Below are 27,057 nucleotides of genomic sequence, written 5' to 3' on the forward strand. Positions count from 1 at the left end.
TCCCAGATCCAACATGGCACCGCCCTCTTGAACTGTTGTACCTGTCCATCTTCCATCCCACCTATCTGCTCTACCCTTCATTCCGACCTATCACCATCACCTTCTGGGGGCGCGGGGAAGCATTCCTAGCTCCTACCCCCCACCTCCCCCAACCAGCCCCACCAGACATTTCCAGTAAGGTCATCTTAGCTGGAAAAATCTTAAGTGATCTCTCAGGGTCATTAGTCATTGCAGTAAAGGCTGGCATTCTTCTCAGTATCTGGATGTTATTGCTAATCAAATAATAGCAATTTGCAATTTTTTATGCTATTTGGGATTTCAGGTAAACTTTCAGCTTCTTCTCCTTTGTTATCAGACTTCCGAAAGGACCTGTCATAAAGTTGATCTTTCTTTGCACCTTCTCTGTCACTAACATTACAATCTGCATTCTGTCCTGTTACCTTGATGTACTTATGTAAGGTATGATTTGCCTGGATAGCATGCAAAACAATACTTTTCGCGATCTTGATACATGTGACAATATTAAAGCAAATCAAATCAAAATCAATTCTTGAGAGTAAGCTCAGTTCTAACAACCTGCTCTTGACAAGTGAACAGCATTGTTCAAATATAATTGTGAATTTACTTTAGACATAAGTAATAGTGTTCTTGTGATACAGTGGTAGTGTCCCTGTTTCTCACTTGCTGCAGAGTAACAACATCTCTGAACAGCTCAATTTCTAGACAGATGTGTTCTAGAGCTTTTCTTGCTGCTTTCGAAGAGGACATTTGTTCATTCATATGGACAGATGTTGACATTAAGCGTTATGTTTTATCGAGGAACAACAAACTGTCCAAAATTAAATGGAACTATAGTTCAAGTGAGGAGAGAGAATTTGTCTTTGCTTAGTACCTTTCACAGCCTATCATTGTTCTAAGGCACTTTACAGCCAATGGACTGGAGCAGAGCATGTTTGAATGTGTAAAGGAAATTAAGGATTGGAGGGATCTCAGAGGGCTGGTGCAGATCTCTTGCAGTAAAAAATGAACAACAGATGTTGAACTTTGAGAGTGATAGTTTATATACCATGTTTGTAAGTTGTAAGTAAAGCTTGACTTTTTAATAGTCGCCATGTACGCGCATGTAGTAATATCTATGGTTGAAAAAAATTTCTCTCCCCACCTTTCGAAGTATTTTAAGCACTGGTAAAATTTTGTGTAATAACTAGCTTTCTGGCCTCCTTTCCCTTGGACAGAAAAAGCCTGAAGCAGCACCACCATCTACAAATCCATTCCTGGAAGATGAAACTGGAGTTGAGTGTGACTCTGAGAAAGAAGGAGACCTGGAGAAGGTAAGAAGAGAGGTAGAATAATAACCTTGTTGCAGTGTTTAATTTGGGTTATCTGCTGCTGTTGATATTTGCTCAAACTTGTGATCTATTGGATGGATTGTATCCCAGGATACTAAAAGAGATGGCGGGAGAAATAGCAGGTGGATTGGCGGTTATTTTCCAAACTTTGCTGGACTCTGGGGTAGTCCCAGCAGATTGGAAAATAGCAAATGTAACGCCACTGTTTAAAAAGGGAAGTAGACAAAAGATGGGGAATTATAGACCAGTGAGCTTAACATCTTCCCCACCACAGAGGCTTGAGTCCATTATCAAGGAAGAAATAACAGGGCATCTTGAAAGAAATTGTCTCATTATACAGACCAGCATGGGATCATGAAGGGCAGGTCATGATTCACAATTCTTTTGGAATTCTATGAGAACATTACAAGCACGGTGGACAATGGGGACCCAGTGGATATGGTGTACCTCAATTTCCAAAAGGCCTTTGACAAGGTGCCGCACATGAGGCTGTTGCATTAGATAAGGTTGCACGGTGTTAAGAGTAGAGTATTAGCATGGACAGAAGATTGATTGACTGACAGGAAGCAAAGAGTGGGGATAATGAGTGCTATTCTGGCTGGCAATCAGTGACTAGTGATGTGCCTCAGGGATCAGTGTTGGACCACAATTATTTACCATTTATAAAGATAATTTGGAGTTGGGGACCACGTGTATGGTGTCGAAATTTGCTGATAACACTAAGATGAGCAGCAGAGCAAAGTATGCAGAGGACTGAAACCTTGCAGAGGAACATGGATACTTTGAGTGAGTGGGCAAAGGTCTGGCAGATGGAATGCAGTGTTAGTAAACATGAAGTCACACATTTTGGTTGGAATAACAGCAAAATAGATTATTACTTGCATGGGGAAAAGCTGCAGCATGCTGATTGGCAGAGGGACCTGGGTGTCCTTGTGCATGAATTGCAGAAGGTTGGTATGCAGGTACAACAAGTAATTAGGAAGATAAATGGTGAAAACGCAGGCAGGTGGAGCTGAGTCCATGAAAAGATTAGCCATGATCTGATTGAATGGTGGAGCAGGCTCGAAGGGCTGGATGGCCTACTCCTGCTCAGAATTCTTATGTTACTACAGATAGATCAATAACGTGCAAAATTCTCTCAAAGAAACGTGCTCCGTAGAGTCTCAGAAGGAAATTGCTCACTTTTTGGTTTAAGGTTTCTGCTTTCTGATTTGTTTTTGATTGAAGGGGTGGCTGGTCCCCAAAGCTCAGGTTGATATATGTAGCAGTTCCTCCTCTGTAAACCAATACAGTGTGATTGATTGCATCAAATCACATTTAATTGATGCAAGGTCATATTTAAAATGTATTGATGCTGAGATGAAAGCAGTTACAGAAGCATGGGTGTTATTTGAACACTTATTAAAAAGATTAACTTTAATTTTTCCATAAAATTAAACTGTTTGATCTTGTGGTGTGGTTTGTGTCTTGTGAACAACAGGAAGTGTATAAATGGTGTATAGTCTAATACATTTCAATTTATTGCCGTTATAAATTTTAAGTCACTTCTCAAAAATGGCAGGGATCCTAAGTTGCTTTTCTGGATAAAGTTGGTATAATTCAGAATGAACTTTCCTTGTTCTTTTGCCTTTGAAAAGGGTTCTCTTACTTCCCTACTGGCCAGCACCTTAATTCAGTGAGTATCTGATAGTTGCAGACTTTGCGATCTTGGCTCGGACTGTTTATGCTGAGTGAGCTGATTTGCTGCGACAACAGTAGAGTTGTTGTAATTGGAATGGGCTACTAAGTGGAAAATTCAGAATTGAGCAACCTTTGTGTTTGAGTGTGTGTTGGATAGGGACAGGATCCAACTCATTCTGAGCAATTCTGGTGATTGAATGGTCTGTACCACTCACCATCTATGCTTTCACATGAACAATAGCATTTGATGAGGTCCTCTGTGGCACTATACCTGACTTTACATTCAAGAAAGTGCAAGGGAACAGTAGTTAAGGGAAAATGAAAACCACATTATTGATGGCACTTTCTTGTGCTTGCAATTGAAAAGGTTTCACATATTCAACTGACATAATGATACGTGTATGGAATCAGCATAAAAGTTCTGATTCTTAAGCTTTTTAATAGTTGTGCCTAGTATGTGATAATTTATATAAATAAAACTTATGATAATTGTCTGGGAACTATTTGTGATTTATTTTTGAAGAAGAGGGTATAGTGCTAGTGTTAGCCTTTTAAGTGAATCTTAGGAAAGCGATATGCATTATAGATGAAAAAAAGACCAAGTTAAAGATCGTGGAATAAGGGAAAGTGATAAATTGGATTTAAAACCCTTTTGGAAAGGAGACATTAAGGCCAGCCTCTTAAAGTGGTTCGAAGTGGGAGGTGGTATGACTGGGCCTGTTCTTGTACTGCAACTGTTCACCTTGTACACAGTGATTTGGATGTCAGGCTATGGGCAGGGAGTGGTGATCAAATATTTTAGACTACTTAACATTTGCAAATAATCTTGAGGACCAAATGCAATGAGTGAACATTGTTAAGATGGAATAGAAAAAAGCTGCAAATTAAGCTCAAGAAAGACAGTATAATGGTCACGTTTAGCTCTTTTTAATGGGAATAGCCAGATGATGTGGTAAAGAGGAGTACTGTTATGTTCAGACTCAAAGCCATCAAAAGAATGAATGTAACTATTTAAGTAAAAGCAAACAGAATTATCTGATGAGAGATAGCCAGGATAGAAGGCACAAACCTTATTTGAGTCTTCTACTGATCAATTAGTGACTATCTTGTCCATGATGGAATGAAGGTTTAAGGATGTGGTCTCCCCAGCTCATTCTCTCCTAGAGGGTGGTACAGTGGCTCATTGGTTAACACAGCTACCTGACAGCACCAGGAATGAGATTCAAATTCAGCCTTACGTGATTGTGTGAAGTTTGTATGCTCTCCCTATGTCTGTGTGGGTTTCTGCCGGTGCTCCAACTCTTATCTCTCTTTCTCCACCCCCCCGCCCCCCCCAAAAAAAATCAGTCCAAAGATGTCCAGGCAAAGTGGGTTAGCCATGGGAAGTGCAGGATTATGGCACAAGGAGCTGAGCCTGGGTGGGATGTTCTTTGGAGGGTCAGTGCAGACCTGATGGGCTGAATGGCCTTTTTTTGCACAAGGGTTTCTCTGATTCTGTCATTCTAAGTTGATGTGCTTGGTAATGGTAAATATGAACAGACTTTGGATCTTTTGAGGCAGACTTGTTAATTTGAATTGAGTGTCTACCTGGTCCACAGCAAAAGATTGACTAACTAGTTTAGCTCATTAATGATGGCTTATCCATAATGGGAATTTTATGATCAAGTTAGCAAGAGATCGTGGAGGGAGCACTGATTTAATATCAGCTTCATTTACCCCATCTATTTGACTTGCAGATCCATCGTTCTGCTAATGATACTTTGGAGAAGCTTTGTAATTCAATGTTTATGCATTTTAATGTTAAGTTTTATTGGTTTTATAGAATTCAACTTTTTTTTTAAAAAGGCAACATGTTTCCAATATGACCTTTGTTGAAGAGGGGAATTTTAAATTGCTATAGATTGAAAGCCAAATTATAAAGTCACAGTTTAAAACTGAGAAGCACTGGGGTGTTGAAGCCCTCCAAACAATCACATAAAAATGAGACAATCCAACGAACATTGCATTATCAACATTGCATTTTTGTCACAATCTGCTCTTAAATTATTTGTCATTTTACTGAATTCTGCCAGCAAATGGATGATTCAGTACATTTTGCATTGAGCTTCATAATTGAAATTAAAATTAGCTGCTTTTTTTGTAAGTTCATGAGGATTACTGATTTTTAATTTGGCAGTTTCATTTGGATTCTGATTGTGAGTTGTACTGTAGTATTTACAGATATTGAAGATACTGCAACCACATGTAAACTGGGAAAAAAAATCCTTAACTTTTTTTGAGGGATTTAATAGCCTATTTTGATACCATGATTCTACAAAACAAAACTGTAGGTGAGAGAGTAATGTATAACCCTTTTTACTGTGTTGGCTGAAAAGATAATTGGAAAGGGTTCATATTTTCCACTCTTTCAATTTGTGCATAAGGGATTTGCAATGAGTTAAGTTCTGAGCACTATCAAAGGCAAAGAGGTCAGCTCCATTTTGAAGCTGCAGAAACAGTGCAGAAATTCTGCTAGTGACACTTATCAACTGCTTTATAAAGTTGGGAAAATTCTGTGATTTAAAGAATAAAAGTTTAAAATGATTTGGCTGCCTTTGCAGAATTTGAAAATTGAATACTCAATCATTTTCTTAAAGTCCTCTGGATAAATAAAACCTAACTAAAGGAAGGTGCTGGAATTTGAAACTTTGATTTATCTGCTGACTTTGCTCAGTTAATTAAATTGAAACAGCAGGATCATTCCCCAGGCTGAATAAAGAGGATTCAAAAGCCACTAAAAATGCTGGGTGGAATTAGCACTTCTTTTAACCTCTTAACTAAAGCCAGATTGGTTTCCACTTAATGTTAATTTAACAAAGTTGCTCTGTATAAAAATAATTTTGTCAAAATTTAGCTATAGAAGTAATATTTTGAGCCAACTTGAATTAATGTTGAGCTTCAGTTCAAAATCTTCATGTTCACATTCTACAAAATAAAGTATACCCTCCTGAAGCATGAGCATGAACTATGTCAATCTAATGCCCAAATAACAAATTCTCAGTTAACTGTGCTATTCTCCATTTAGAAATACTATATCAAATTCATACTATCCTTACAAATATCAACAAATATACCTTTCAGCGGAGATTACTTCTGTGAGATCAACTAGTTTTCCTGTTTATTGCCCAGAGTGCTGTGGCCAACTGAGATGTTTCAATTCTGTGTTAATCAAAGATCGAACTTTAAACTTTCCCACTCTATTCTACATGTATCCATGTGGTGCATTTGTCAACTAAGCTGATAGCGTGGAGATGCATTTTTTAAAAATCTGATGAACCGCTAATGTAAAATGGGGGGGGGGGGAGAGAAAAAAACAAAATTGATGCAGATGGACCAGAATTTGTAACTGAAATAAATGCAATGCTAATGGTGCTTTCTATTATACAGATAAAGGGGATAGTACCTTTGAAGGGAGGAACATGGGTAATGAGAATATTCAGTTTGAGTTAGAGATGTACAGCATGGAAACTGACTATTCAGTCCATGCTGACCAGATATCCCAAATAAATCTAGTCGCATTTGGCCCATATCCCTCTAAACCCTTCTTTATTCATATACCTATCCAGATGCTTTTTAAATGTAGTAATTGTACCTGCCTCAATCACTTCCTCTAGCAACTCATTGTACTACCCTCTGTGTGAAAACCTTTTCCCTCTCACCTTAAGCCTATGTTCTCTAGTTTTGGACTCCCCTAGCCTGACGAAAAGACCTTGACTATTCACCCTGTCCATGACTCTCATGATTATATAAACTTCTTTAAGGTCACCCCTCAGCCTCTGATGCTCCAGGAAATATAGCCCCAGCCTTTTCAGCCTCTCCCTGTAGCTCAAACACTCCAACCCTGGCAACATCCTTATAAATATTTTCTGAACCCCTTTCAAGTTTCACAACATCCTTCCTAGAGCAGGGAGACCTGAATTGAATGCAGTATTCCAATAGTGGCCTAACTAATGTCCTGTACAATGGCAGTTTGACCTCCCAAATCCTTTACTCAATGACCTATAAAGGGAAGTATACCAAATGTCCCCTCTGCAACCTTGTCTACCTTTTGCTGTCTGAGTTATCATTTCCTCAATCTGTTTGCAAAAATAGCATGTGCCCTTAGCCCCACATTTTACTTGACCATTAAAATTGTGAAAATAAGTCAAATCCAGAAATTGCGAATGTAGAATACCCTTTCAACAATGTAACAAGTGTTGATGACTGCCAAATAATTGTTCTGCTGGACAGAGTTATCTTTTACAAGTATGCAATCTCATTTAGAATCCTAGAGGTATACGGCACAGGTACAGGCCCTTCAGTCCAACTCAACCGTGCCGACCAGATATCCTCACCCAATCTAGTCCCACCTGCTAGCACCTGGCTCATTTCCCTCCAAGCCCTTCCTATTCATATACCCATCCAGATGCCTTTTAAATGTTGCAATTGTACCAGCCTCCTCCACTTCCTCTGGCAGCCCATTCTATACATGCACCACCCTCTGTGAAAGTTATGCCCCTTGGGTCTCTTTAAGATCTTTCCCCTCTCACCTTAAACCTATGCCCTCTAGTTCTGGATGCCCTCACCCCAGGGAAAATACCTTGTCTATTTAACCTATCCATGCCCTTCATGATTTTGTAAACTTCTATAAGGTCACCCCTCAGCCTCCGATGCTCCAGGGAACACAGTCCCAGCCTGTTCAACCTTTCCCTATAGCACAAATCCTCTAACCCTGGCAACGTCCTTGTAAATCTTTTCTGAACCCTTTCAAGTTTCACAATATCCTTCTGATAAGGAGACCAAAGTTGCATGCAATATTCCAACAGTGGTCTAACCAATGTCCTGTACTGCTGCAACATTACCTACCAACTCAATGCTTTGACCAATAGAGCAAAGCGTACCAAATGCCGCCTTCACTATCCTATCTACCTGCAACTCTACTTTCAAGGACTTATGGACCTGCACTCCAAGGTCTCTTTGTTCGGCAACACTCCCTCGGACCTTACCATTAAGTGCATAACTTCTGCTAAGATTTGCTTTCCCAAAATGCTGCACCTTGCATTTATCTAAATTAAACTCCATCCGCCACTCCTCAGTCCATTGGCCCATCTGGTCAAGATCCCATTGTAATCAGAGGTAAAGTTCGCTGTCCACTACACCTCCAATTTTGGTGTCATCTGCATACTTACTAACTATGCCTCTTATTCTCACATCCAAATCATTTATATAAATGACGAAAAGTAGTGGACCCAGCACCGATCCTTGTGGCATTGCACTGGTCACAGGCCTCCAGTCTGAAAAACAACCCTCCACCACCACCCTCTGTCTTCTACCTTTGAGCCAGTTCTTTATCCAAATGGCTAGTTCTCCCTGGGAGAAAGTGAGAACTGCAGATGCTGGAGATCAGAGCTGAAAAATGTGTTGCTGGAAAAGCCCAGCAGGTCAGGCAGCATCCAAGGAGCAGGAGAATCGACGTTTCGGGCATAAGCCCTTCTTCAGGCTAGTTCTCCCTGTATTCCATGAGATCTAACTTTGCTAACCAGTCTCCCGTGGGGAATATTGTCGAAAGCCTTACTGAAGTCTATGTAGATCACATCTACCACTCTACCCTCATTAATCCTCTTTGTTACTCCTTCAAAAAACTCAATCAAGTTTGTGAGACACGATTTCCCACGCTCAAAGCCATGTTGACTATCCCTAATCAGTCCTTGCCTTTCCAAATACATGTATGTCCTGTCCCTCAGGATTCCCTTCAACAGCTTGCCTGCCACTGACGTCAGGCTCACCAGTCTATAGTTCCCTGGCTTGTCCTTACAACTTTCTTAAATAGTGGCACCGCGTTAGCCATCTTCCAATCTTCTGGCACCTCACCTGTGACTATCGATGATACAAATATCTCAGCAAGAGGCCCAGCAATCACTTTCCTAGTGTCCCAAAGAATTCTAAGGTACACCTGATCAGGTCTTAAAATTTTATCCACTTTTATGTGCTTCTAGACATCCAGCACTTCGTCCTTTGTAATATGGGCATTTTTCAAGATGTCACCATCTACTTCCCTACATTCTATATCTTCCATGTTCTTTTCAACAGTAAACACTGATGCAAAATACTCATTTAGTATCTCCTGCGGCTCCACACAAAGGCCGCCTTGCTGATATTTGAGGGGCCCTATACTCTCCCTGGTTACCCTTTTGTCCTTAATGTATTTGTAAAAACCCTTTGGATTCTCCTTAACTCTATTTGCTAAAGCCATCTCGTCCCCTTTTTGCCTGATTTCTCTCAAGTATACTTCTACTGCCTTTATATTCTTCAAAGATTCATTCGATCTATTTCGTCTATACCTGACATATAGCTTCCTTCTTTTTCTTAACCAAGCCCACAATTTCTTTAGTCATCCAGCATTCCCTGTACCTACCAGCATTTCCTTTCACCCAAACAGGAATATACCTTCTCTAGACTCTCATTATATTATTTCTGAAGGCTTCCCATTTTCTAGCCGTCCTTTACCTGCGAACATCTGCTCCCAATCAGCTTTTGAAAGTTCTTGCCTAATACTGTCAAAATTGGCCTTTCTCCAATTTAGAACTTCAACTTTTAGATCTGGTCTATCCTTTTCCATCAATACTTTAAAGCGAATAAAATTATGGTCGCTGGCCCCAAAGTGCTCCCCCACTGACATCTCAGTCACCTGCCCTGCCTTATTTCTCAAGAGTAGGTCAATCTTTTCACCTTCTCTAGTAGGTACGCCCACATACTGATTCAGAAAATTTTCTTGTACGCACTTCGCATATTCGTCTCCATCTAAACCCTTAACACTATGGCAGTCCCAGTCCATGTTTGGAAAGTTAAAATCTCTTACCATAACCACCCTAGTATTTGTACAGATAACTGAAATCTACTTACAAATTTGTTTCTCAATTTCCAGCTGACTTAGGGGGTCTATAATATAATATTATTCCTTTCTTATTTCCCAGTTCCACCCAAATAACTTCTCCACGGAGATTTTAAAAATGTCAAATTCAAGAGAAGTCTGTCTTTTTTTGCCACTGAAGCAGGAAAACAAAAATGCAAGTACGAATTCTTTGCAGCATTTTTGGTGGTTTTAAATCTAGTTTACTCAGTCAAGGCAAGGGATTCTGTTATTCCTTTTCACCATGATGCCTGTTGTCCCTCTACTTGTCTTTCTGTAGCTGATTGAATTTTCCTCCTCTAATGTATCCTACTTCTCATTCTGTGTATTTCCCAGGCTTTAAATCTGATAGGTTAAGGAGATACCTGTTGCTGGTCTCACGAATGCACCTTTCACACCTCTCAATTCCAGTAATTTTGGCAGTCTTTTGTCTGAATTGTCGTAAGAAGTTATTAGATTCGATTAGATTAGATTCCCTACAGTGTGGAAACAGGCCTTTTGGCCCAACAAGTCCACACCGACCCATGCCCCTACATTTACCCCTGACTTAATGCACCTAACACTATGGGCAATTTAACATGGCCAGTCCACCTAACCTGCACATCTTTGGAGTGTGGGAGGAAACTGGAGCACCTGGAGGAAACCCATGCAGAGGCAGCAGTGCTAACCACTGAGCCACAGTGCATTATAGTCAGTCGTCTTATTTCTGGTGCTGTTTCCTGCCTAATTAAATAACATTTACATTCTTTTTTGATTTGTTGATTTGAGAGGAGGCCAGTCCTTACTAGCCATATTAGGTGTACGTTTGTAAAATCTGTTCCTTTCAATCAGGAGTAAAGCTAGATTTGTGAGAAAATGGTGTACCGAGGGTGGTTGTAATTGGATGCCAAAAGTGAGTGTCAGATGTTGTTCAGCTTTGAACTTGAGTCAGGAACATTTAGTGAAGGGTACAGTCTGTGTCTGTACTTGGTATAAGAATCCATCCAAAAGCTGCATATAAAAAAATGATCATTTATGAAATCTATTTAGAGTAGGTTTCTTCAACCAGTGCAAATTTGGCATCAAGAGGCCTGGTTTGGACTGGGGAATGGTAATTGTTTTAACAGCAGCATTAGGTATTGATAATATTGACAATAATTCTTTTTTGGGAGCTTTAAATATGCTCCCAAATATATTTAAATGTTATAAGTATTTAGTGTAAGTAAATAATTAAGTTCTTTCATAACTAGATAGCAGTGAATAAAGTGCCTATAGTTCTTTACCCAAGAATTTTCAGCAGCTCCAACTTTCTGAACGACCTGTCAGCTCACTTCCAACCTCCAGATATTCCACCAGAATTGGCTGCTTGCAATTTATGTTCTTGTCTTGTCCTTGTTGAGGAAGCAGGCACTTCACATCTGCTCAGGGGCTTCCCTAGTTGACATAACTAACATCGGAACTTCCCATGCAGTGAACAGTAGGGAAGAACCTCTGTTCTCCTGCTGTTTGGCACCATGCCACAAGATTGCTCCACACTATCCAATGTATTCCACGTAAGGGAAAGGTTTACTGATTTCTAAGTGTAGTGCCTGTGTAACTTGTATGATAACACTGAGAATCAGCGAGGTGTTTTGCATTAGTTTTGCTTTCTCTTAATGAAATTCCAAAGATCGCTCAGAGTTTAGTTGATTGGGTGCAAGATGCCAAGAATACAATATCTCCATGTAGCTTCTCAAGTGAAGGGGCCTAACATGCCTTTCTTGTGACCTTAATTGCCCTTCATACTTTGAAGGAAACTGCAGTCTGTATTTCACACTCAACTGATCACTTTCCTCTTCTGTCTGAATTTCAACATAGGAACAACTTCAAAGCCACCTGCTGTTTATTTATAGTCTAGGTTTTCTTGTTAGCTGCACTTGTTTCAGATCATAAGCTTGGGGGTATCAGAAGAGAATGGATAGCCATCTCTTTGAGATTTCTCAGTTTTCAAAATCTGAAGTAAAATTGATCAAGGTTTCACTTCAGCTTTATTTGGTACAAAAATCATTACTCAACAAGCATAGTGAGCACAGTGACTTCTCTTTCAAGTTATTGGTACCTTTCCTTATAGCATTTATTTTAATTTTGAAGGTGACTGAGTAGCTTTTCAGCAATGAGTTTGCACATCTAATGTAACTCTGAAATCAGCCTAGGTTATGGAACAGTGGGGGATACTGTACTTCTGGATTTTACCTTGCTGCAAAGTTGTTGATAGTTTGGTGTTTGTGCTTCTGGATACAATGGTTGTGTGTTCAGGTTACCATACAAGATCTAGGCGCACAGCTAAGTTCTAGGTTTATGCTTCATTGTCAGAGGCGCCATTCTTCAGATGTGATATGAAATTGAAACCCTGTGAACCTATTGAAATAGGCATGAAAAATTTCATGGTATTACTTGGTGTAAAGCATCAAGTTTAGTGGTGTTTTGGTCAGGTTCCATCAGCCAATGATATTGGCTAACACTTAAATAGATCATTTTTCTGATTTTACTATGTAACAGCACTCAAAGTCATTCAGTGTACAAACAATATGACAGTGCAATAAGTTGCTAGAAAAATGCAATTTTTTTGGACAGCCTTGCACTGTTGCCAAAATAAATGGAAAGCAGCTGGCAGGCAGCAGCTACTGTGTTTTTACCTCTTGTTGGGCTAAGCAGTGATTGAAATGTTCCTTTATTCAGCACCAGTTTTGCGGATGGGAGAAACCAGAGGTTTCAAAGATGGACTGAATGTGATGGACTAAATGGCCTCCATGATGTTTGAATTATCTTTTATGTTTAGCTTGATTAGGCAAATAGTTAACATATTTCATTCCCTTTGCTATTCATGATCTTCTGACCTTTATCTATGTAAAATTTGCTAACTTGTATGTACACTCACATCTCTGTTCCATTCTGAAATTTGTAAGAAGAATAATCTTAGTTGTCTGGCGATGTTGAACTGGGGTTTCTCTCATGGAAACCAGTGTAACAAGGCATTACTTGTTTTTTTTTCCCTCTCATCTCCCCTGCCAGCAGCATGAATTTCGCAAAATGTTCCCTTAATGCCTACTCCAACATGCCCCTCCTACTGCATCAAAGCACCACAGTATAGCGTATATGTCTTTGTCAGCTGTTCTTGTAAATTGCTCTCATGAACATGTCAGATTCTGGTTGTGCAAAGGAGTTTAATGATGGATTTGAATGTCTTTTAAGGCAGTCAAAAATAGTTTACCCTTAAAACTTTTGAGGATCTCAGAGTGGCTATTCCAAGGCCATTAGTGTGAAGGATACCCAGAAGAGGGGAGAGAAATGATATTTTTAAATTATGATGCTTGGCAAGTAGTTTTTTTAAAAAAAATAACAGACTTTGAGATAAACTTTGCTTGGGAATTGTTTGTTGCCATGAGTCAAGTTGCCATGTGCTTGCATGAGTTCAGCTCCAACAGTACATGAGCTTGACAGTAGTCGATGCAGCTCACTTAATCAGTCCCCCCCCATTCACCACCTTAAACATTCACTCAATCCACTACAAGCACACAGTGGAAGTAGCACCTGCAGTCAATGAGAGGCATCTCAGCCATTTGTCAAAACTGGTTTGCTGCAAGTTTGCAAACTTCATTACTGAGAAGAACCTGAGCAGCAGGGTCTTAAAAACTGCACCACCACTTCTGGATCACACACACCATTGGTCATGGTAATGGTGACTCCTCACAAAATGTCACTTGAAGAGTCCTCGTGCTACCGTACCCTCTTGTATTAAACGTGTGATTTTAAAGTAGTCTGTGAGAGGCTGCAGTTACATGAACGTAAGAAAATGATGAGTGGAAAAGATGGTTGGTTCATACAGTGTACCTTATGCTCATGATGTCATGAGTACAAAGAACAACTGTTTTCTCCATTGCTGCAGAGCATGTAATCTACTGGCAAAGGAAGTGTTGTGCATGAAGTTTATAGCTGCTTTTAGTGAGATGGTTTAAAAGTTAATGGTTTCTCACTTTACCATTCTTTTTGTCTCCTCACTTTCTTTCCTTCTGAGCTACAATATGCAAACTGCATCATCGTGTAACTTCTCATTCCTTTTATAATCATTAGCATTCCAATTTAAGAGCAATAAGGTCTGTTTTTTGAGAAGTCAGCTGATAAACCAGTATAGTAATTATTAGGATCTCATGGAAGTCCATTAACTTTTTAAAAGAAATTCAAGTCCAGTTATTAACTGTAGAATTATGCTACAAGGTTTCATATTTTAAGCAACTTTTATTGTGCAAGAATTAAATAAGCATGTAGTATTAACTTAAAGAATAAGTGCTCACAAAATATGGTGGTGGGATTAAATCTCAACAGCATGCTCATTGTTCTACTTTATTTTCACCAGGGTTCCCCACACTTTTTGGGATCTTGAGGGTTCCTTCATGGGTTGTAGAGGTTGCTGGGTGGTCATCCCTAGTTGGCCTTGGGAAGGTGTCTCAAATCACTTCAGTCCATTTTCTGTAGCTAGACCAACAATGCTAACAGGAAGCATGTCCCAGGATTTCGATCTTGCCACGTGCTTGCATGAATGCACCTCCAGAATAAATGAGCTTGACACTATTCAAAGCAGCTCACTTAATCATTCCCCCATTCACCAGCTTAAACATTCACTCAATCCACTAAAAGCACATAGTAGCAGCAGCACATGCTGTCAAAGAGAGGCATCTCAGCAACTTGCGAAACGGCAATATATTTCCAAATCCGGATGGGATTTGGCTTGGAGGTCAGCTTGCAAGTGTTCATGTCCTGTGCTGGTGGTGTTGCTGCCATTTCCAATGCATTATTCAATGGTGTATGGTTCATCTGGGGCCTCTTGTAGCATACTGTTATAATTCCGGTCACCCTTCTTTAGGAAGGCTGTTGTTAGACTTGAGATGGTGCAGAAAAGATTTACAGGGATGTTGCCGGGAGTGGAGGGTTTCAGCCTCAGAGAGAGGGTGAATAGGCTGGGGCTTTTTATCCAAGTGTGTCAGTGGCTGAGGGGTGACCTTGTAGCGATTTATAAAATCATGAGGGGCTTGGAGAGTGAATAGTCAAGGTCTTTTTCCTAAGCTGGGGGAGTCCAAAACCAGAGGCATAAGTTTAAGATGAGATGGAAAAGATTTTAAAAGCTACCTGAGGAGTAACTTTTTCATGCAGAAGGTAGTGTGTGTAAGGAATGAGCTGCCAGGAGTTGGTGGCAGCGAGTACAGTTGCAACATTTAAAAGGCATCCAGATGGGTATATGAATGGAAAGGACTTAGAGGGATATGGGCCTAATGCTGGGCAAATGGGGCTAGGTCCGATTGGATGTCTGTTTAATACAGATGAGTTGACCTGAAGGGTCTGTTTCTATGCTGTATTACTCTGACTCTCTCTGGATTCATTCCACTTTCCCTTTGTAGTGGTAGATACAACTGAATGGCTTGCTAAGTAACCTCGTTGGTCTGTAGGTAGGTTGCACCCCTAAGGAGCATGAGTGAACCATATAGATTTTTTTATGACAAGTTATTATTTGACTTTTAATTCCTGACTTATTGGTTTTGAATTCCACCATTTACATGATTACCAATTTAGTGACAATACCATTAAACCATCATCATCTCTTCTGGAACCAAAACAAGTTTTGTTATATCTGTTAGGAATTCACTTCTATTCTTCCCAATGCTGGCGCTATTCTCCAAGCTGAAATTTCATGAGGTATTTTCATTAGCATTTACCTAGATGACTGTCCAAATCCCTTTAAACAACACAGCTCATAGATAAACCTCACGGTCTTCTTACTTAATGCTGGGAAGCATCTGATGGCTTTCTCTTTCTCTGCAAGCTTTCAACCCTTTCCAGCTCCATGTGTAAGCCGCTTTTGTCTGTGAAAAGTCCTGTCGTCTTCTCTCAGTTAAATTCATTTAGATTTGTTCTTTGCCAATACTTACAGGCCTGTCTTCCTGTAAAATGACCTTTCAGATGTTTGAACAGTCGATCTTTACACCTCGTGTTTCATTGCTGCATCTTAATTAAAAATGAGAATTTCCTCCTCTCTCCTCCCCTATCTAACTGGGTCTATGGGAGAATCTATGCTTAAGCATTTGGCAGAATTATTCAGGTGATCATGTTGCTAGATGTGCATTAACAAGTTTTGTGGTAATCTATTTCCTGTAGGTAAAATTGTGGATTTGGCAAATTGGCAGAACTGCAGAAATGTTCATTCCACACATCGCGGGTAGGAGTTGGGAGTTCATAATGTGCAAATTTTACTCTCCATGTGGGCGGCACGGTGGCACAGTGGTTAGCACTGCTGCCTCACAGCGCCAGAGACCCTGGTTCAATTCCCGCCTTAGGCGACTGACTGACTGTGTGGAGTTTGCACGTTCTCCCCGTGTCTGCATGGGTTTCCTCCCGGTGCTCCGGTTTCCTCCCACAGTCCAAAAATGTGCAGGTTAGGTGAATTGGCCATGCTAAGTTGCCCGTAGTGTTAGGTGCAGGGGTAAATGTAGGGGAATGGGTCTGGGTGGGTTGCGCTCCGGTGGGTCGGTGTGGACTTGTTGGGCCGAAGGGCCTGTTTTCCCACTGCAAGTAATCTAATCTAAAAAAAAAATATATTCACAATGAAGAAATAATAAGTCACAGGTGGTAATGTTGGAACTAGTAGATTTTGGGTCCTTAACTAGAATAAAAACAAATTGATGAAATGGGTTATTAAAACAAAATGTTTACTCAGTTGTGGCAGTTGATGCCTGAATACTTGCACTATTTTGGAGGCAAACATTAAGTTGCTTTTCCAGATTAACTGTTGTAATTGTTGCCAGATTTTTCTTTCACTAGTTTCTTTGTGTGCCAGTGGCATGGCCTGTCTGTTTTGAGTATGGAGACAGATGAATCTATTGTGTCACATTGTCCCTTCCATTATAGTGGAGCCAGTGCTCCAGGTTTGGTTTGCCGGAAAATAATTCTGTTTATTTTGTTTGGGATGATGTATATTAACAAAATATGGATGAATATTTACAAGCATGCCAGTGTTTCCTGCTTTGTCAATTCAAAAGTGCTTACTTTGTAAAGTATTTACAATAGAAATCAGAGAAGCACCCAGAGTTGTGTTTGGAAAACTAAATTTAACTTTAACATGTGGATCTATGCTTTACATTTAATCTTAATGTGCATTAGTGGATGGCAGACCATCAATAACTGTGCAGTCCAGATGCTCTTGTACATAGATGAGTGAAGCTTTGTGTTAGATGGGTAACTGATTTTCTGAGGCTTTCAACAGTTGGTGTGATTCTTTGACTTGTACATAAAGCATTTAATCTTAAAATAAGTTGATTCAATGAAGACTAAGATGGCATCCACTCCTGCTGAAATGCTTCCATAATTTTATTACATTAAGATGTAAGTTCTGCAACATCTTTTGCACAATTTTCATTCCTGAAGAAGGGCTGATGCCCGAAACGTCGATTCTCCTGTTCCTTGGATGCTGCCTGACCTGCTGCGCTTTTCCAGCAACACATTTTCAGCCACAATTTTCCTTAGCCCATTGTAGTCAAACTCTGACCAAACCAAAACTCTGCTGTCATAGTTCAACATCCACTCATTAACCTGAGACACTGTCATGTTCTCCAATATGCAGAATTCAAAATCCCTATCCTGTTCTCCAAATCATTTCAAGGATTCCTTTACAGTGGCTGTGCTCCAACCTGTGGTCCCAGCACATGCCAAGTGAACCAGAAGCCAGCGCTCCCTCTAAATTTCTTCCCGGCTGTGTGGGCCTTTGAGGTCTGTACCCGGCAGTAGCTTGCAGCGTACCTACGCCGATTGCAGAGCATGGAACCCTATTTTCCCTCTTTCACTTTTATTTCTCTTTAAATCTTCGATCACCTTGTCTGTCTCTCTGCAACGTGCTTCTTAAGCGTTTGGACCCCATTACTTACCTTCTCCACATCTAAACCTTCCTCAAAAGCTAGATTTTCAGCCATGTTGTTTTTGCACAAGTTTTCTGTATTGTCCTGATGCTGGTTTTCAAGTATACAAGCTGTAACTTGTACATTGGTGTATGCTTTACCTTCCTTATTAATTGTCAAACAGAAAGTCAAAGGTGGAATTAAATGTTTTATGAGTAAGTTTGTGTTTTGTTCACTAAGTATTACATTGTGAGCATTTGGAGTCAGCAGCATACCTTCACTAAGTCCTACAGTTTTGATTTTTCCATTACCATGTGTGTTTGACAAATGGTATTAATCGGTGCACTTCAGATGGATGATCTTATAGAATCTTGGAGATGTACAGCACGGAAACAGACGTTTGGTCCAACTCGTCCATGCTTACCAGATATCCTAAATAAATCTAGTGTCATTTGGCCCATATCCCCCTCGACCCTTCCTATTCATATACCCCTCCTAGATGCTTTTTAAATCTTGCAATTGTACCAGCCTCCACTTTCTTTGGCAGCTTATTGCATGCATGCACTACCCTCTGTATGAAAAAGTTGCCTCTGGGATGCCTTTTAAATTCCCCCCCCCCCCCCCCCCCCCCCCCACTCACCTTAAATCTATACCATCTAATTTTAGACAAGGGGAACCTTGTCTATTTACCCTATGCCCCTCATGATTTTATAAACCTCTAAGGTCACTGCTTAGCCTTTGCTCCAGGGAAAACAGCCCCAGCGTATTCAGCTTCTCCTTACAGCTCAATCCTTCCAACCCTGGCAACATCCTTGTAAATCTTTTCTGAATCCTTTAAAGTTTCACAACATCCTAATAGCAGGGAGACCAGAACTGCACACTGTATTCCAAAAGTGGCCTAACTAATGTCCTGTACAGCCACGTTATGACCTCCTAACTCCTATAGTCAATGCTCTGATCAATAAAGGCAAGCATACAAAACACCTTCTGTCTGCCTATGACTCCACTTTCAAGGAGCTATGAACCTGCAGTCCAAAGTCTCTTTGTTCAGCAACACTCCCCAGGACCTTAACATTAGGTTTATAAGTTCTACCCTGATTTGCCTTTCTAAAATGCAGCACATCACAATAATCTAAATTAAACTCCATCAGCCACTCCTCAGCCCATTGGCCCAACTAATTAAGGTCCCGTTGTACCCTGAGGTCCACTACACTGCCAATTTTGGTGTCACCTGAACTTAACTAACCATTTCTTCTATGTTCACATCCAAATAATTTCTATAAATGGCAAAAAGCAGTGGACGCAGCACCGATCCTTGTGGCACATCGCTGGTCACAAGCCTCCAGCAACCCTGCACCACTACCGTCTGTCTTCTACATTTGAGCCAGTTCTGTATCCATATGGCTAGTTTTCCCTGTATTCCATGTGACCTAACCTTGCTAACCAGTCTCCCATGTGGAACCTTGTTGAATGCCTTACTGAAGTCCATGTAGATCATGTCCACTGCCCACTCATCAATCCTCTTTGTTACTTCAACAAACTCAATCAAGTTAGTAAGACATTAATTTCCCATGATGATGCGATGTATCCGTTTGTACGTCGCATCATCCTCCGCCATTTCCGCCACCTACAAACAGACCCCACCACTAGAGAGATATTTCCCTCCCCATCCTTATCCACTTATCTCTTCACCCCCGAGGTTCCCACCCTCCTTCCTAATGAAGGACATTTACCCGAAATGTCGATTTTCCTGCTCCTTGGATGCTGCCTGACCTGTGCTTTTTCAGCACCGCACTGATCTTTAAGGGGTTCGATTCTCTCCCCAAATACCCTTTTGTCCTTAATGTATTTGAGAATCCCTTTGAATTCTCCTTAACCTTATTTGCCAAAGCTATCTCATGTCTTGTTTCTGCCCTCCTGATTTCCCTCTTAACTATATTCCTACTACCTTTACACTCTTCTAGGAATTCGCTTGATCTCTGCTGTTCGTACCTGATTTATGCTTCCTCCTTCATAATCAAAATCTCCATTTCTCTATAGGTATGTTCCATATATCCAGATGTGAATCACCATATTCTGGAGCAGTGGTTCTTGTAAAATCTTAAAGGGCTATGCAGAGCATAACCACCTTTGGTTGAAAGATAGGTGTCAGATTAAATCTCTTGAAATGAGACTTGCAACATAGAAAAGGTAAATAGATTCAGTGTTAAAACGTTTAAAATTCTGGTGCATCAGACTGTCTGAGAGAGACAGATATATAGATCTTTACAAGTGGGAGAAAACATTAATTTAAAGTTTTTAGCTTTTTAATTTCAAATTTAAAAACTGATTTGAAGTTTTTAAGTAAAGTTAGGGGAGTGGGGGCATATGTTGAATGATCCCCAAGAAGATAAAGGAAGGGATGAAGAAACTGTCCCCCTGCCGAAGATGGAGATGAATGGAATGCTGTGTTAGTACAGTAGTGGAAGCGGTATGCTTAAAGCTTTTGAAAGACAAATGGATAACTTTTAACATGGAGAGAGGACAGGGGAATTGGATTTAATGCAGTTCTTTCTGAGTTAACATTGATACAGTGGGTTGAATGAATTTTTAACTGTGCAATCAATTTTAATGTTCAGTGAAACAAGTTTTCGGAGTTCAAGGAGTTTGCATGGCAAGCAGTTCTGCAGATGGAAAGTTTTTTAGGCAGACAGTATTAATTGCCCAATTTAATGCCATTAATTGTACACTTGACTGATATTTGAAGATCATGTCAAAAGCAGGTCACCTGGAGGAGGATTTCTTATGTTTGTTGTCAGTGGCATTATAATAAAGTGGAAAATTTCTTATGTACAATATCATAAAGGACCGAATTTGCTATTTTTCTCGATACAGCAGAGGAAATTTTCCATCATCATCATTGCTGTTGGTTCATAGTGAGTGCAGAATATTTATTTCTACCCCTGAACCACCCACTCCCCAACCTGACAGGTGAAGGATGAAATACAAGGTGTGATTTATGTACAGTATTAATTCTTTTTTAACAATTGGACTTCAAGCAAGTGATGCATAGGTAGTAGCTTATTCTTGTGAAGAGCCTCAAAATTAATTAGTTAAGTCTTTCTGGAACCTGATTTTAAAATCGGCATGTGTCAGAGTAGTTAGGGGCAAAACCACCTGTAGTTTAGTGGAAATTTGTTTATATGTTAGGGTATGGGATAGGAGAGAGAAAGCACCAAGTCATTAGAATTAACAGAATCTAGGATGAGCAAGGTTTTAAAAAATAGTCCAAAATCTTTTGGGTTCTGTTTAAAGGAGACGTAACTAAAGTCCGATGTAAGTATAGTTTCTCCTGTAAAAGGAGCCTGTTCAAATCAGGTAGGCAAAAATGATATTGGTGAAAGAGTGTAGTTTGTGAAACTTTCAGTCCAGGAAAGTATGGATTATTCAGAGCTGAGCTAGTCTATGATCTCAGTTGTGACAGTAGTCAAGGAAAAAAGGCCTTGCACAAGGACAGGAGCAGAGATGAAGTAGACAAGTCAAAGTTACAGATTTGACAGAGGACAAAAATTTCTGTGAATTTTGATTTCACATAAAGAGATCATGTTCGGGAGTAGATGGGATTTTATTGTGCATGGTGTTTTGAAACCTTTCAAACTGTTACATTTAGTCAGCTTAACGTTTCATTTCATTTGTGGAATAAACTTTTTTATTTTTTCAAACCAAATCCTCAGCCTTATGTGTTTGTGTTTCAGTGAAAGACTGCCAAATTAAGTTTAGGAAACAAACTAAATATGATCTATCAAGTCACATTTCATTCTGGGATCTGACTTGTTCAATAGTAACATCAGCTGGGATCATAACAGCATGCAGCATGTTTTCAGAGATATTCCAGTGTACTGTTATATTTATGACAGCAGTATTGCGCTGTATTAAATCAAAAGCATTTTTAATTTTAGGTTCTTTGCAAAAGTTTTGCATTCTAACTCTTGCACATATGGCAGCATCTGTTCTTTTTGCAAGTTAGTGCATAGTTTCTGGCTGTGGCCTTTTGCCAGGCATTAGCCCAGCTGCTTTTAGATTGAAGACCAGATAGATTGCCCAAGGCCTCCATCATATTCTCATATGTAGTCATATACAGGCCAAGACTACAGCTTTTATTGGATCAATTATTATGCCTTCAGGACTGTTGTTGTTTTTATTTAGTTAGAAACAGATGCTTACAGTTTAATTATTTCTGTCTGCTGCCAATTTTAAAAGAACACCTGCTTTTCCTTATTAAGAAATGCTAGTTCTTGAATTAACCCCATCTCCTACTGCACGGCCAGAAATGGGCATGCTACAATTCCCCAATGTGGCAACAGGTGGCTTCAGCAGTTGCAGATGCCCTTATTTCTACACAGTTTCTATTTTCTGTTGTTTTAAAGTATATAATAATAAACTTTGTTACAGCTGTTCAAAGTGAGACATTTGGGAAGTTTTTTTTATTGACTTGACGTTGGCAGTGACCAAAGTAAGCCTTGAATGTAGCCAAGCAGTTACCTACTTAAATTCTTAATTGCCTGGTAATTGACACTAGCGCAATCTAATTTTCAGAGTTTTATAACTACAATTTCTTGTCTTCTGCCAAAACTTCCTTTCCCTTTTGGTGTTGGCTTATACCATGGTAAACTCCCAGACACTGTGCTCCAGAATCTTATCGCTCTTTCACATATAAGCATGCTGGCCCATGAATGTTTTGATCTGACTCTTCAGGTGTAGTTAGCTGCATGACCAAAACCTAACCTGTTCTTGCTTCCACAGGGCATTGTTGTAGAAATTTTTGAATTTGCCTTTTTAGGTGTGTTACAACACATCTCTGGAGCAGTTGGGGCTTGAACCTAAGTCTTCTGGCCAGAGGTAGAGACACTACCACTGAGTCGCAAGATCCACAAGAAACTTTGATGCCATTTTGGAATTTTATTCATTCACACAGCTTTTGTTAGAAAGCAGATGCCTAACTCAAATGTATAACAAAGTATATATTTTTTCCTTTTCCATAGGGAAGTCAGGGTATTTAAGGCAGACATTGACTGTCCTTGCAGTGGTTGTGGTAAATGTCTTATTTGAATCATTTATGCACAGCTCAATACTTGATTCTCCTCATGAGACCTTTTCCTCTCTCAAATTGTCAAATGCTCTGGAAAGAATACACTTGCAGTAAAGTAACATTCATATAAACCAGCACTTAGTGTTTCGGAAAAATTCTTCAGAGTAGCCCACTCTGAAAATACTTTTGGACATTTACCATAAACCTGAGCTTTACTGCTGTGTCAAGGCATGTAGTATTTAGTGTAAATTATTTCTTTTGAAGTCACTCTGACTTTTTTACCTCATCAGTCAAAGCTAAAAAGCTACAACTGACTGAGTGACTTCAATGGCAGACTGAGGGAATCAAATTTCAATCATTGCAGCATAACTGAAGAGACACATAATTAAACTACCAGGGAGTCCTGTCCCAATCTCTTGTGCATTATCACCACCATCAGCATTTGCCTTCAGCTGCCCAGTCTCTATAGTTTGAAATTCTCTTTCGAAACCTCTCTGCTTCTCTAACCTTTGCGATCCTTCTTAACATTCTTCTATTCGACCAAGTTTTAGATCACAGCATTTGATGTCTATTTTCAATCAGCTGTTTTATATTACCTCTTTGGGATATTTTTATTTACTAAAGGTGCAGCTTAAATGAACATTGTTGCTGTTTCAATGAATCTGTAATGGCGACAGTCTCCAATTTGAACAAGAATATGTGAACCACTACATACAATTATAGTTGAGCTGTGCTATTGGAGATTGGACAGTATCTTGGACATTTGATGAATTGCTGATAATCATTTTACACCCCAAATGCTCCAGAGCTCCATTTTTAGAATAGATAATTTTTAAAATTGCTTTACTGAAAGAATATGAACTTTGCTTTTGTTCCTATGAGTGTAATCAAATAATGACTCCGGTTATAGCACTTTCTCCATAATTTTCAAAGGCAAGAATAGGATGCAACATTTTATGGTGTGTGGGTCACAACTGCTTTTATATATAAATGCTTGTCGTTGTATGATATGGTGAGCTTGATAGAATGTCAAGAATATTTGTGGGCATGCATGTTATTGCAGTGGACAATACCTGTGGCTGTGCATCACTGTGTAATTTAAGAACATTTATGTACAGTATTTTGCTTCATGGGAATCAGTATATTTCCATTTAAGGAGTCTGGGATGGAAAAAAAAATGTAGGATTTTGTCAGAGCTGCAGGAAAAGGGGTTATTTTTCTGCTCTTGTGACAAAATTAGATTTTTTTTGTAAATGTTTGGAAATGAATCAAGCATGTCTTTGCCAGGTTTTTTTCCGCTTATAAAGTGTATATTCATTTAATTCCCTTTATTTCTCTCCACCCCTGCTTATCAGCCTCTTGAGCACAACAGTCAGTTTCTTTTCACTGAGTCTTCCCTGAAGACCATCCTTCCAGCTGAAATCACCAAGGATTTACTTTGAGTTGGAGATTTATAGAGCTTCATAGGCACAGCCTGAAATTGAAAATGAAAATTTAGCAAGTACCAGATTTAAGTTGGAATTCTATAACTGTACTGCTTACCCTTGAGCTACTGTCTCCAGTAAATGCCAGGAAAGAAAACAGCAAGCTGAATATATTTTTATTCAATTCTGCCACTGGAAATTGCATCCAAAATAGTACTCATTAAAGTGTCTCTTGGATACCATCGTATTCCCTATCTGCTTGTTGGAAACTTGCAACATTATAAGATCTCTTTCAAACGGCCTGAAAATAATTCTGTTGCCAAGCTTGCAAATAGAATTATTCAATGGGTTCTTTACTCATTATCAAAATAGGATCATGTTCTGTTTCTGTGTGACTGCCTCATGCCATACAAGGTACAATACTGTAAAAGTAGAGGTCTCGAGTGCTGGAGTATCAGTAAAAATTGATTTTGTTTTCAATATAAATTGTGACTAAAGCCTGTCAGGTTTTCCCATCATCAACTTGTTGCTTTGCTTTAGGCAAGAAATGATTATTACCTGGAAAAATTATTGCATAAGTGTTGCTGATATTGAGCAGCAAAGGTTAATTACACACTCTTATCATTGGTTGACTGTCAATTAAAAAAAACACTCAGCCTCAAAAAACAGTGTAAGTTCAATGTGGAAACTCAGCTTCTCTGCCACTCCTCCAGGCATTTCATTCCTTTTTTTTATATTTAATCGACTTGTTCAGCCTAATTGGGTTTTGCGTGGTGTGGTGAGAATTAACATTCTATCTTCGATTAGCCTGCCGATGCATTGACTCCTGCTTTTGGAAATTGATACCACGTGCAGAACGTGGAGGTCTGCACACTGAAAAGCATTAAAGGGCGTATCAGTGACACTGTCACTGGGCAAGTAATCTAGAGGCCCAGGTTAATGCTCTGGGACCAGAGTTCACATTGCACCATGACAACTGATGGAATTTAAGTTGAAACTGGGCTCTGTAATGTTAAAACTACCATTAATTGTTGTAAAAATCCATCTGGTTCACTAATATCCTATAGGAAAGGAGGTCTGCAGTCCCTTACCTGGCCTGGTTTCTGTGTGACTCTGGACTAACAGCAATGTGATTGACTCTTAACTGCCCTCTGAAATGGCCTGCTAAGTTACCAGTGCAATTGGAGATGAATAGCAATCACTGGCTAGATAGTGATACTTGTCCAATGAAAGAACACTAACTCAGAGTAAAATAGGTTTCTCTCCCTTCGACTTAAATCTCTGCATTTAATTTTACATTTTGACCCATTCTCCTTTAACTTACCATCCTTTGTTGTTTCATGTGACAATTTAAAAAACTTTCTATTGCATCTCCCAATAATTTAGAATCCTCTAATGAACAAAGCCAGAGGGTGACATTTTAGATGACTGGCAAAAGAAACAGAAGTGATGGGAATTTTTCAGCACAGTGGTTTATTATGATCCGAAAGAATGATGAAAGCAGATTTTTACTAACTTTCAAAAGGAATTTGAATAAATACTTTAAGGTGAACAATTTATGGGACTTTGGTGAAAGAGCAAGGGAGTGTGGCGAATGAGAGAGCCTCTTCAAAGAGCCAGCATATGCAAATTTAAACAAGTGGACATCTCCAGATATCTCCATCACCATTTAGTGACTCTATAAAAGCCTGGCAGTTGAACCTAATCCTAAAAGTGCATGAAGATTTCCAGTTCTTGCTTTCCCATATACGAACCTTCTAAGAGGGATCAATAAATGACAATAGTAAGAAGGAATCCTGACATCTTTTCTCTCCCTCCTGACTCCACTGGCAGTGAAGCCACTAATTATGTCACACTACTCCAGTTAAGGACATGAAATTATGCTTGAAATCTTCTGATCTGTATCGATTGGCTACCAAAAATCTGTGCTGGTTGAAACATGGGAAATGTTTGCATTATTACTAAACTTAGTCCAGTTTTAATTAGCCTGTAGTTGTGTTCAGAAGCGCTAGTTTATTTTAAATTATAAACTCTATGTAGTTTTAAGTTTTATAATATTGCAGTGTTCATATTTATCTCCAAGTCATAGAGATGTACGGCGTGGAAACAGACCCTTCGGTCTGACCCGTCCATGCCAACCAGATATCCTAACCCCACCTAGTCCTACCTGCCAGCACCTGGCCCATATCCCTCAAAACCCTTCCTATTCATATTCCCATCCAAATGCCTCTTAAATGTTGCAATTGTACCAGTCTTCACCACATCCTCTGGCAGCTCATTCCATACATGTACCACCCTCTGCGTGAAAACGTTGCCCCTTAGGTCTCTTTTATATCTTTCCCCTCTCACCCTCAACCTATGCCCTCTAGTTCTGGACTCCCCGACCTCCGGGAAAAGACTTTGTCTATTTATCCTATCCATGCCCCTCATGATTTTGTAAACCTCTATAAGGTCCCCCCTCAGCTTCCGACGCTCCAGGGAAAACAGCCCCAGCCAGTTCAGCCTCTCCCTATAGCTCAAATCCTCCAACCCTGGCAACATCCTTGTAAATCTTTTCTGAACCCTTTCAAGTTTCACAACATCTTTCCGATAGGAAGGAGACTAGAATTGCACGCAATATTCCAACAGTGGCCTAACCGATGCCCGGTGCAGCTGCAACAAGACCTTCCAATTCCTGTACTCAATACTCTGACCAATAAAGGAGAGCATA

General features: G+C 39.7%; 1 protein-coding gene across 2 annotated transcripts in view; it reads left to right on the plus strand.

Annotated features, from left to right (window-relative positions):
* The window catches only part of vps53 (VPS53 subunit of GARP complex), a 230,504-nt gene that overhangs the window by 94,181 nt on the left and 109,266 nt on the right, over positions 1–27,057 (plus strand). For both annotated transcript variants that reach the window (XM_072589817.1, XM_072589818.1), the window contains one exon: positions 1,236–1,331. In XM_072589817.1, the coding sequence (XP_072445918.1) occupies positions 1,236–1,331 (96 nt within the window). The remainder of the gene's footprint in view (positions 1–1,235; positions 1,332–27,057) is intronic.

This window comes from Chiloscyllium punctatum, chromosome 19 (assembly GCF_047496795.1).
Source record: "Chiloscyllium punctatum isolate Juve2018m chromosome 19, sChiPun1.3, whole genome shotgun sequence".
NCBI classification, from domain to species: domain Eukaryota; kingdom Metazoa; phylum Chordata; class Chondrichthyes; order Orectolobiformes; family Hemiscylliidae; genus Chiloscyllium; species Chiloscyllium punctatum.